Raw genomic sequence first — 13,145 nt, 5'->3', positions numbered from 1 at the left:
ATTTTCTCATGGAAATGCAGGGGCTTTTTACCATTCCTTTTCCAATTTCCTTGGTTGATTTTGTATAAATTTGATTTTGCAACAAGCGTGAGCATACACTCGGTCTGTTGTAATCCTGTTAGTTGTGCTTCCTAATAATGCATGCCAAAATGAATGTGTTGGAGGGGTTTCAATTAAACATTTCCCTAATTCTTACATGTGTTTCAAAATAATATTCTGGCAGCCTTTTTTGCCTTTCTAAAGAGCTGTAGAATCAGAATCATAGCTGAAAGAGATCACAAGGGCCATCCAGTCCCTGCCATGCAGGAACAAACAGTGAAAGCACTCTCGATAGATGACCATCCAGCTTCTGTTTAAAATCTTCAAAAGAAGGAGACTCCACCACATTCTGAGGAAGCATATTCCACCGCTGAACAGTTCTTACTATCAGGAGGTTCTTTCTAATATTCAGGTGTTCTGTGTCAATTTGCCAGCCAAAGATCTAGTTCAAATTTTCTCCGCATTGTGGTTTGGGCCAGGTAACAATGGCATAACTAAAAAGTGGGCAAAATGTGGCTAAGTGTGTGGCCCTCCCAGGCCTCTGGAGGCCTTTATCCCCCCTTGCAAAGTGGAGATATCCCTGATGCCCTAAACAGCAAATGATGCATGCTGGGGGACTGCTTGTAATTGCCTCCAAACACTCCACACAAAACCTGTTCAAGCCAAATGTTATCTCTATTAAAATGGTTTTCAGTGAGTTAGATTTAAAACGTTTATCAGAATGGGGTAACTGAAAAGTTCATTTTAAAATAATTTTTCACAAACTAAAATGAAAATAAAACCCACAATTTTAGTACTGCTGTATGAAAATTTAATGTTTCTGATTGATCATAATTCTATATTTCATGACACACGTGTCAATGTTTGTGAACGTATTTATTAGCAAATCTTTTAGTTATCTAATCAAAATGTAGGGGTGTGTTTTTTTTGCAAGATTTGAGAAAGAGTTCTTAAATCTTTGAGGTGTTTTTGGTGCACAGTTACCTGAGGACATGTTAAACATGAGCAATATAGCTAAATGAATGTTTCAGCTACAGCCACAGGAAGAGTGCAGAAGATATGCAGGATTACACAGAAATAAGCTTGAAATGTTACAGTCATGGACTTATTTAAGCGATTCAGTGGTTCCAAAGATAAACAAATGAATGGCTTTTAAATTTGGTGTTATAATGGTGGTCTTCTTGAATGATCTGGATGTATTTTTGATTAACAATCATCTTCTACTTCCATAAAAACTTTTCATCATGTGGAGATTCACAGCTTTATATATTTTACAAAAATGAAAGGAACAGTAGCATTTGCCCTGGAATGTTCAGCATGTGGGAAATAAATTTACAATAACATATTCAATAATGAGACTAGATATGAAACTAGTTCATCCTTATTATTAGTAATGCTTTTGAAGAATCAACATTTGTGGGGGGAGAGCAAAATGTAACAAAATTTGTCATCTGCAAAACTGACATTATCAAAAAAAATCCATGAAAGGAAATAATCAGGTAGAAAAATGAAGGTTTTTCCATTTTTTTCACACAGGTGGAATAGTTCTGAACCCACCAAGACCTGTGATTAATGTTACGGATACCAGTTTTGGCATAGGAAATTTTGACAGAATATCATCAGCAGGTAGTTTTATGGTAACAGGTGTTCCTGCTGGAGGAGGTGGAGGAGGTGGTGGTGGTGGAGGAGGAGGAGGAGGAGGTGGTGGTGGAGGAGGAGGAGGAGGAGGAGGAGGAGGAGGTGGTGGTGGTGGAGGAGGAGGAGGTACATACAAAGATGTCTACCCACCAAATAAAATCACCGACCTTGAAGTAATATTCAATGAGAATGATACATTCATTTTGACTTGGACAGCCCCTGGGAATGATTATGATTTTGGACAAGGTATGTACAATTCTGATTCGGTTGAACTTATGAGCCCATCAGTTCAATAAGTTGACTTTTTTGCATTCTAAAGAGAAAATACTGTTTTCAATTCTATTTACATTAATTATCCAATTTCCTTAACATTCAAGTGTAGTATTATACTGTTGCTGTAGTTATAATTGAAGTATTTAAGTTTTAACTATAATGTACAGGCAGTCCCCAAGGTATGAACAAGATAGGTTCTGTAGGCCTGTTCTTAAGTTGAATTTGCATTTTAAGTCAGAACAGGTACATTTTTAAAAGTGTAACTCCAGCTAAATACACACACACAGGCTTTGGATAGCATAGGGAAAGGTTAACACCCCTGTGGTGTTTGTTTTGCTATCTGTTCCCCTGTTCTGAAGACTTCGCCCCCCTTTTTGTCCCAGTGAGAATTAGATTTTGAAAAACATGGCTTGTTGTGAAAACAAAGATTGGTGATAACGCTTCAGTGGAGACATCTTTTCCCCATGGAGTGAATTTCCCTTCTGAGGGGTATATTTTTCTCACTTTCTGTTGTCTCACCATTGGGGGCTGCCTGTACTTGGTTTTATTGTGAGTCATTTTGGATCTCTTTTTGAAGAGAAAAAGTAAAATGATGATGGTGATGATGATGATGATGATGATAATTGTTATTATAATATCAATAACAGTAATAATAATATAATAGATATTAACCTTCAAGTAGGTCCAGTGTTACTTGCAAGGGAAGTTAGGTTTTCCGCGGGATGGGGATGAACAACCCATCACCACTACTGCCACGCACACATACACAAAACTAAAATTGGAAGTAAAATAAAGAAAATTGTATCCAGTAGTCACTCCCCACTTCCCATCTTGTTGCTTTGTGTGTAGAAATGATGCGCCAGGAGGTGCCCCCCCCCCGGTCTCTTGGTGCATCATTTTTACATGCCAGAAAGGAGTAATAGTGGCCCAGTAAGTTTTCTTTTCTTTTAAAGTCTTTTGGGTGGCTTTGGAGTGGCCCCATGCCCTGCTGGTAGTTACTGGGAGGGCATGGTGACACTCCCCCCAGGAAAGCCCGGGGGCATGGGAAGTTCAACCCACGACAAAGCAGGTTTCTTAAACCTGCTTCGTCATGGGTTTAGGCTCTGTCTGGAAGCACCCCTGGAATCCATTACATGCTATTCAAGTATGGTCTGAGAATCTTCAGGAAAAAGATCCTTAGAAACTTTTGGATGAATTGGTTAAATCAAGATTAAAGATATATAGACACAGAGAAAAGAGGGAAAGGTGGGCACACAGGAAGAAAGAAGCCCATTACTTGTTCTAGTGGCAAGCTTAATTTATTCAAAATGCAAGTACTGTTCGGTTACAGCCATGAAATGGGGTTATTTTGAATTGTAATAGTTGGGAAGCCTGTATGGCCAATGGAAGGAAAAATAAGGAACAAAGGACCCTTTGTGTGAACTAGGTATGTGCATTATATCTTGCCACTCAGGTCATGCTTCAGGGATATATGACATGGAAGCTAATGGAAATGAATTTAGATAGGGTCCCATGTAGAGCGAAAGAATTCTCCCTCTCTTGCTAGCTCGGACCCCTTCTACACTGCCCTATATCTCAGGATTTGATCCCAGATTATCTTCTTATCCCAGATCATCTGGCAGTGTAGACTCATATAATCCAGCTCAAAGCAGATAATCTGGGATCAGATCCTGGGATATAGAATCATAGAATCATAGAATAGTAGAGTTGGAAGAGACCTCATGGGCCATCCAGTCCAACCCCCTGCAAGAAGCAGGAAATCGCATTCAAAGCACCCCCGACAGATGGCCATCCAGCCTCTGTTTAAAAGCTTCCAAAGAAGGAGCCTCCACCACAGTCTGGGGGAGAGAGTTCCACTGCCGAACAGCTCTCACAGTTAGGAAGTTCTTCCTGATGTTCAGGTGGAATCTCCTTTCCTGTAGTTTGAAGCCATTGTTCCGTGTCCTAGTCTCCAGGGCAGCAGAAAACAAGCTTGCTCCCTCCTCCCTGTGACTTCCCCTCACATATTTGTACATGGCTGTCATGTCTCCTCTTAGCCTTCTCTTCTGCGGGCTAAACATGCCCAGTTCTTTAAGCCTCTCCTCATAGGGCTTGTTCTCTAGACCTTTGATCATTTTAGTTGCCCTTCTCTGGACGCATTCCAGCTTGTCAACATCTCCCTTCAACTGTGGTGCCCAGAATTGGACACAGTATTCCAGGTGTGGTCTGACCAAGGCAGAATAGAGGGGGAGCAGGACTTCCCTGGATCTAGACACTATACCCCTATTGATGCAGGCCAAAATCCCATTGGCTTTCTTAGCAGCCGCATCACATTGCTGGCTCATGTTTAACTTGTTGTCCACAAGGACTCCAAGATCTTTTTCACATGTACTGTATAAAAATAGTGTAGAAGGAGCCTCAATGTCAATATCCCACACATACCCCTCACACATACATTAAAATGCCCATACAAAACCAGCAGCATTTCCTGAGAAAAGAAAGTTTGAAATCCACCAAAAGATCAAGGAATTTTATAATAAAGATAGAATAATAGGTTTTACTCAGAGTGAGCAATTCTGGGACAAAATTTTAGAAAGTGAAAGCAAGACAATTACAAAAGTTTATAATAAACTACTAGAGTGGTTAACAGAGGGGAAACAGTAAAAGACTGCATGATCAAATGGGCAGAAAACCTGAGAAGAAAAATAACTCTCTCAGAATGGGAATCAATTTGGAATAAAAAATTAAAATATACATATGCAATGGATTTGAAGGAGAATTGGTTAAAAATGTTCCACCGCTGGTATATTACACCGAGAAAATTAAGTTTAATGTACAAAAATACACACAAAGAAATGTTCGAAATGTAAGGAACACAAGGGTGATTTCTTTCATATGTGGTGGACTTGTAAAGAAACAAAAATGTACTGGGAGAAAATTCATGAAATTTGCCAGCAAATTTTCAAATAATAATAATAATAATAATAATAAAACTTTATTTATACCCCGCCACTATCTCCCCAACGGGGACTCGGGGCGGCTAACATGGGGCCATGCCCAGAGCAATACAATATAATAAAATAAAATATAAAAACAACATATCATAACACAATTAAAACAATACAATAGATAATAATATACATTACATCAAGAAGTCAAAGAAACAGTAAAAACAAAGAAACAGTAAAAACAAATTCCCCATGAAACCAGAGTATTTTTTATTAGGCATAACAGATTCGGACATTCAGCTAGATCCCAATGATGCTATCTTGTTTACATATATGAGTACTGCTGCCAGAATTTGCTATGCGAAACACTGGAAGCAAAAAGAAATAGCAAACATAGATGAATGGAGACAGAAATTGAGAGAGATTAAAGACATGGACAAATTAACTTTTTTATTAAAAAAATACGGGAAACCCGATTAAGTACACAGATTGGTCCAAAATAGAGGAATACGGAAAAAAAAGGAGAAATAAAAGAATTATTAGAGTGGACATCTTTTCCTCCTCAAAGTAAGAAACAAGAAGAGCTGATTCACTTTTGCTCTAGGTTTTTAAAAGAATTTTTTCTATCCTCAAAATAGACCATATATATAGAGTTAAAGTCAAAATCGCATAAGGCTAGATGGAAGTCAATGCCATTATTATTATTATTATTATTATTATTATTATTATTATTAACCTTTCACACACACATAAAATTTTCTTTTTTTCTTTTTTCTGTTTTTTTTTCTTTATAGATTTCCTACTTTCCTATAATACTATTGTTCTCCCATTTTACCTGTTTAAAAAATACCCCCATCTTTTCCCTTCCTGTTCCATCCTCCATACCCCACCCCTTTTTCCCTTTTATATATCCTTAATAAAATATTTATTTTTTAAAAAAAGAGATATAATTGTACTATCCACTATTCTGTAGAATGTGGCTGTCATCTCTTTGTATTTTATAATATTATGTTTTTCCCTGGGCATTTTAATTGAGTTGTAGCCTGCTCTGAGCCGTAAGGAGAGGCAGGTAACAATTATCATTATTATTATTATCATTACTACTACTATTACACCTACTACTACTACCCTGTTTCCCTGAAAATAAGCCCTATCCCAAAAATAAGTTAAAATTGCCAGTCAGATGTATTAACATTCATTTCGACACACAAGAGATGTATTGAATTATAAAATAATAATATATAATTCAATATAAATAATATTATTGATATAATATTGCACCGGTGTTCCAGAAGAAAGTGACATGAATGTAGATTGTTGTACATGAGTAAATGTAGCTTTTTGTACATGAAAAAGCAAGACAGTCCCTAAAAATATCCCCTAATGCATCTTTTGGAGCAAAAATTACTATAAGGCCTGGTCTTATTTTTTGGGAAATTCAGTACAGTAGAGTCTCCCTTATCCAACATAAACGTAGAATGTTGGATAAGAGAAAATGTTGGATAATAAGGAGAGATTAAGGAACATCAAATTACGTTATGATTTTACAAATTAAGCACCAAAACATTTTGTTTTTCAACAAATTGACAGAAAAAGCAGATCAATACACGCTAATATTATGTAATAATTTACTGTATTTACAAATTTAGCACCAAAACATCACAATGTATTGAAAACATTGACTACAAAAACTTTGACTACTAAAAGGCAGACTGCGTTAGATAATACAGAATGTTGGATAAGCGAAGGTTGGATAAGCAAGACTCTACTGTACTACTGTTAATTCACAGTTTGTTTAGAGCAATGGTGTCAGAGTTGTGGCCCTCCAGGTGTGCTGGACTTCAGGTGCCAGAGTTTCTGGCAGTTGGATCAGGTGGCTAGGGCTTCTGGGAGTTGAAGGCCCAAACATCTGGAGGGCCACATCTGGTTTAGAATCATAATTGTAGCCTAATGGGAATGTGTCATCTCTCCCATGTTTTTCAGCTGACAGATATGAAATAAAAATGAGCAGAAACCCATTGGACTTAACAGAGGCTAACTTTGCTAATGCCACCTCTTTGGACACTTCGGCTTTGATACCTGAATTTTCTGGAGTCAAACAAACCTTTCAGTATAAGCCAGATGAACTCGCAAAAGAAAATGGCACCCTAATCTACTTTGCCATTCGTGCCATCGATGCAAGCGACAATGTTGGAGAAGTATCCAATATTGCAAGGGCCACTCTGCTCCTTCGTGCTGAGCCTCCTAGTTCTACCCCACCTTTCATTGTGATTATTGTATGCATTGCTGTTATGTGTGCTGTTTTAGGCATAGCATTATGTGCTTTACATAAGTGGAAACAAAGTCGTCGTGAGAGCATGGTTAGCATGGATTAAACTGCGATCAGTAGAAATGTTAATTGAATACTACATACTTACCTTCCATTGGTGGTTCTACATACATTGTGTAAAAAACAACACATCAGCAGCATGAAGCTCATCTGTATTTTTATGTATAATCTCATGAATGACTGCATGTATGACTAAATTGACACTATGAAGGCACCGCCTAGACATAAAATCTTTCTTCTTTTTAGTCTAAAAACTTTAAAAAAATTAAATGGAAAATTTCATTAAAGGAAAAAAAAACCGAGTTTGTTTTAAGAATTGTTGTAGGAACAAAATTTCTTCAAAGTTACAAGAATAAACTGCTAATTAATTTTGTGAATTAAGTTTCATCATTAAATGAAATAATGCCAAGGGGGTCAAGACATTTTATATTTAAAGCAATCAGAGTTGGGACTAATCTTATATTATCTGTTCCCTGACTTTTGGGTTTAATATTAAAGTTATTTAGTATATCAATGTGAGATAGTTAAAATTTCTCCACTCTATTTATATCTCTGATGCAAATTTATTTATGCAAACTCTGGTTTTGGTGACAAGAAATCATCTAAGTATTAGCTGATAAAGATAAAGGTTTCCCTGACGTTAAGTCTAGTTGTGTCCGACTCTGGGGGGTGGTGCTCATCTCGATTTCTAAGCTGATGAGCCGGCATTGACCAAAGACACCTCCAAGGTCATGTGGCTGGCATGACTGCATGGAGCGCCGTTACCTTCCCGCCGGAGTGGTACCTATTGATCTACTCACATTTGCATGTTTTCGAACTGCTAGGTTGGCAGAAGCTGGGCCTAACAGCGGGAGCTTACCTCGCTCCCCGGATTTGAACCGCCAACCTTTCGATCAGCAAGTTCAGCAGCTCAGCAGTTTAATCCGCTGCACCACCAGGGGGCCCGAACTCTGTCATAAATATTGGGATTGGCTTAACAACATATTTAGTGTCCTATTTAATTGTGATCTTCTTTCTGTTGGAGGTTTCTATTTCCCCTCTCATATGGCTTATGTTCATCCCATTCAGTGACATAGGAACCAGAAGTTTACATTGTTGTTATCAATTTGATTCCTGGCGACTCTATAAATGACAGACCTCCAAGGCACCCTATCATCAACGGCGTTGCTCAGGTTTTCCAGACTCCAGGCTGTGGTTTCCTTGACTGTATCTACCCACATGGAATGTGGTCTTCTTTTTCTATTGCCTATGAACTTCCAAAACCTTGTCTTTCCTAGTGATGTCTTCTCGTGATATGACCAAAGTACAGCAGTTTGAGTTTGGTCATCTTGGCTTCTGGGGAGAGTTCAGGCTTGATTTTGCTCTAGCACCCATTTAGTTGTTCTTTTAGCAGTCTTTTGTCAGTTTTCCTCACTGTCCAGCTTTTACAACTGTTGAAGTGTACTTTTGGATGAAAAAAATAACCCCTCAAAATATAGGAAATCAACCAGCCTTTAATTTGGGCATTTTGCAGAATGGAAAATCTATACACATAATAAAAGTGAAAAATGTGTATGTGTGTATGTGGCAGAGATGTCTACTTACGCAGATAACCCAGTGCCTCCACAAACAGCTATAGTTCCCGCTGAGCAGGAGACCAATGGCCCTTCCTCCACTGACATGCAGGTTATAGTGAGCGCCATGGACATGTAACCCAAACCCTGCCAGTGTCCTCCACAAATACCATTCTGCCCCCCACCCAAGTGAAAGCTTTCATGCAAGGACAATTTAACCCTAGATGTTCTGTTTTTCCTCCAGAATGGAGGTCTCAGTATTCCTTAATTTGCATGACCCCGCCCACTGCCTCTACCTTTACCCTTTCCTACCCTTTGCTATGGCCCACAGTTAACAGAGGAATTGATCAGCAACTGAACAAAAGCTTTGGGGAGAATTCACAATGATTTACAAGAGTTGTACTTGACCTACATCCAGAGAGCATTCTTAACCCAACCAACAATGGATCTAGACCAAACTTGCCATGGATAATGAGACTTGAAGTACCTTCACTGATACTGTGGCCCCCACCAACAATGGACTGGGACTAAACTTGGCACAGAGAAGCCCCATGACCAACAACATACTGCATGGGGTTAGTAGAATGGACCTTGATTTTGGGAGTTATGGCTTACCTGCATCCAGAAAGCACTGAACCCAGCTGATGTCAGATCTGGACCAAACTTGTTGGCACACAGACCTAACATGGCCAACTGTGCATACAGGCCTGGTTTGAGGATGATTGACCTCAGATCTGGGAGTTGTAGTTCACCCTTATCCAGATTGCCCTGAACCCAGCCGACAACGGATCTGGACTAATCTTGGCACACGGATCCAACATGCTCAACTGTGAATACTGGCAGGGTTTGGGGGTGATTGCCCTGGGAATTTGGGAGTTGTAGCTCATCCTTATCCAGACAGCACTGAACCCAGCCAATGATATTACCTAACATCCCAAAACAAACAATACCTTCTAATAACCCGGGCACCACTAGTAATTTTATAAAGTGCAGTTCTTTCTGAAGTGTAGCGACTTGAACAGGAATTTGAAACCTTGTGTATTTACATAAAAGTTCTTTGGTTGGCTATGAAAAGCAGCACTACATCATTAAAGAACAGCCCCACTATATACAGTATATATTCATCAGAAAAAGATTTCAGATAACAAGAAACTATCATAAAATTAAGTGTGAATAGTTGAATGTAATGAATTTTTTATTTATTTTCTTAACCGCTTTTGTACCAGACCCAGGAAGGAATGTCTTTTCAGAAGTTCTTTCAAGTTTCTTTGCTCATACATTTCTGTGCTTTCATAATTGCCTTGACAGTTTGAGATTCCCCCTCCCCCTCCTTTTTGTACTTTCCTCATTGCCTCTCGGTGTTTTCTTCTCCAAATAGGACCCTGTGGGTCATCTCATCTTACCGTCTTTTTATCAAACAGAAATGTAAAATCACAACGTTAGCACAACCATACATAAAAAATTGAAATATAGTGGCATGGATAGTCTTAATTTTACTATTAAATGATATACTTCGCACTTCAGGATCTTGTTTAGTTCCTTCACAGTTGCCCTTCCAAACCCTAGGTTGCATCTACATTGTAGAATTAATGCTATTTGATTCCACTTTGACTGTCATGGATCAATGCTACAGAATGCTGAGGTTTGTAGTCTGGTGAGGCACCAACGGTGTGTGGGAAAGAAAGCTAAAGACCTTGTAATTGATTCTATAGCAATCTAAACAATCCTAACAATTTTAAAGCAATGTATTATTTATTTACTATATTTCTACCCTGCTTTTTCTCACCCTGAAGGGGACTCCGAGCAGCTTACAGTTTGGCCACTTCAGTGCCACATTGCAATACAGTTTCAGTGCTAAGTTGATGGTCAAATGGGGGGTGGTTGGTAAAATTCCCCAGTACTGTCGCCTTATAAGTAATGTAAATAATATGATTTTTAAAAGTTAACATATATAAAACAAATGACAAATTAGAAGACAGATTCAAAGAATTAAGATAGCTTAAAATAGAATATCTGCCTCTTTTAATACACATTTTTTTGGGTTAACATGCAATATGCTCCCAGAATGGGTGTTTATCTGTGAACCTAACCATCAGTTCATGAATGCTTGGATCTTTGCTGATGTGTACTATAACCGAAGCTGTTCAAGAAACACACAATCTACATGTCCTGAAAAGCAACTTCGCATAAATAGCGACTTCATGAATTTCTCTGATTTTCTTGTTGTTAAACCTGACACACCTTGTGAAGGCACAGAATGTCTTTGTGTTTTTCTGTTACTTTGAATTGGCAACACCACATAACTACATGCTATGGTTCCTTCAGAAAGCTTCTTTTTTGTCCAGCATACAAGGTCACCACCAGGAACAACAGGGCACTTTATATCTTCAGATGAGTGATATCAAGGTTTTTCCCCCCAAAAAACAAGATTATTCTCATTCTATGTTCTGAATACATGTTACACCTTTCCCTTTGTTCCAGAGATTATGTTTTTGTGAGGAGCAGTACAGAAGTTCCTAGAGCCAAAGAGGGATGCAAAGAAGAAATCCATGAAAGAAATGACATGTTTTCTTGTTTGCATTCAGTCTTGAAATGAGGTTTTTGCGTACTCTATGATGTCTCTTGAGGTCTGTTCCAGATCATCCCAGCCGTTCTGGCTCCAGGATTTTCACTTGTTCTTTTCTCAACATGATCAATTGAGCATGTACTTTCTGTCCTCTCACCTTTGAGTAGAGTAAAGGTATCTTTCCCATCTGAAAATTTTCAGCATTTTCTCTGCATGACGTTATCACTGCAAAGTGACAGTGACTTCTGCCTTTGAGTGTGTTAAGCGATGCAGCAGATACAAAGAGAATAAACACTTTAAGGAAACCGTATAAGGAAATATTTGTCCCAGAAGAAAATGGTTAAGTAGGCATTAGCTTATATAAGAAGAAAATGTAAAAAAGGATTAAAAATAAAATAGATGGCCAAAGGAAACCAGTGAAGGAACTGAATACACATGGAACTGGTTAACAGTAGGAAAGAAGATATGGAAAATTCCAAGAGAAGCTAACTTGCCTCATATAGCAGAAGGAGTGCCGTAGGGTTCCGTCCTGGGCCCGGTTCTGTTTAACATCTTTATTAACGACTTAGACGAAGGGTTAGAAGGCATGATCATCAAGTTTGCAGATGACACCAAACTGGGAGGGATAGCCAACACTCCAGAAGACAGGAGCAGAATTCAAAACGATCTTGACAGACTAGAGAGATGGGCCGAAACTAACAAAATGAAGTTCAACAGGGATAAATGCAAGATACTTCATTTCGGCAGAAAAAATGGAATGCAAAGATAAAGAATGGGGGATGCCTGGATTGACAGCAGTACATGTGAAAAAGATCTAGGAGTCCTTGTGGACAACAAGTTAAACATGAGCCAGCAATGTGATGCGGCTGCTAAAAAAGCCAACGGGATTTTGGCCTGCATCAATAGGGGTATAGCATCTAGATCCAGGGAAGTCATGCTCCCCCTCTATTCTGCCTTGGTCAGACCACACCTGGAATACTGTGTCCAATTCTGGGCACCGCAGTTGAAGGGAGATGTTGACAAGCTGGAAAGCGTCCAGAGGAGGGCAACTAAAATGATCAAAGGTCTGGAGAACAAGCCCTATGAGGAGAGGCTTAAAGAACTGGGCATTTTTAGCCTGCAGAAGAGAAGGCTAAGAGGAGACACGATAGCCATATACAAATATGTGAGGGGAAGTCATAGGGAGGAGGGAGCAAGCTTGTTTTCTGCTGCCCTGCAGACTAGGACGAGGAACAATGGCTTCAATCTACAGGAAAGGAGATTCCACCTGAACATCAGGAAGAACTTCCTCACTGTGAGGGCTGTTCGGCAGTGGAACTCTCTCCCCCGGACTGTGGTGGAGGCTCCTTCTTTGGAGGCTTTTAAACAGAGGCTGGATGGCCATCTGTCGGGGGTGCTTTGAATGCGATTTCCCTCTTCTTGGCAGGGGGTTGGACTGGATGGCCCATGAGGTCTCTTCCAACTCTACTATTCTATGATTCTGTGATTCTATATGTATATCTTTCCAGCCTCCAGAGCTTCCTGGCCCTCTTTTATCCATTTGATTTTGGTTCTGGAAGACGTTTCTATGACAGGAGCCCCATTTTAATAATCTCACTAGTTCAGGCACCCAGTGATGCCTGTGTTAGGTATTTGGTAAGTCATTGCAAAAAGTAATTGTTTGTTTTAGATTTTATGAATGGTCCAATTAGAAAATGCAAAAGGGGTTCAGAGTGCTCATTGTTTATGGGTAAACTAGAAATCCCAAAGCTCAAGGTCAATTTCCTCTAAACCAACTAGTATTCAAAGTTGGCCATGTCAAGTTTGGTCCAGATCCATCA

General features: G+C 39.1%; 1 protein-coding gene across 3 annotated transcripts in view; it reads left to right on the top strand.

The window, feature by feature from the left end:
- LOC100557557 (calcium-activated chloride channel regulator 1) overlaps nt 1-7,583 on the top strand; it is a 33,671-nt gene extending 26,088 nt beyond the window's left edge. For all 3 annotated transcript variants that reach the window (XM_062978052.1, XM_062978053.1, XM_008109295.3), the window contains exons 14-15: nt 1,576-1,665; nt 6,861-7,583. In XM_062978052.1, the coding sequence (XP_062834122.1) occupies nt 1,576-1,665; nt 6,861-7,252 (482 nt within the window). In that variant the 3' untranslated portion in view covers nt 7,253-7,583. The remainder of the gene's footprint in view (nt 1-1,575; nt 1,666-6,860) is intronic.
- The last annotated feature ends 5,562 nt before the right edge of the window (nt 7,584-13,145 follow it).

This window comes from Anolis carolinensis, chromosome 4 (genome assembly GCF_035594765.1).
Source record: "Anolis carolinensis isolate JA03-04 chromosome 4, rAnoCar3.1.pri, whole genome shotgun sequence".
Classification (NCBI taxonomy): domain Eukaryota; kingdom Metazoa; phylum Chordata; class Lepidosauria; order Squamata; family Dactyloidae; genus Anolis; species Anolis carolinensis.
Note: the sequence above shows the minus strand (reverse complement) of the source record. Positions and strands in the feature narration are given on the sequence as shown.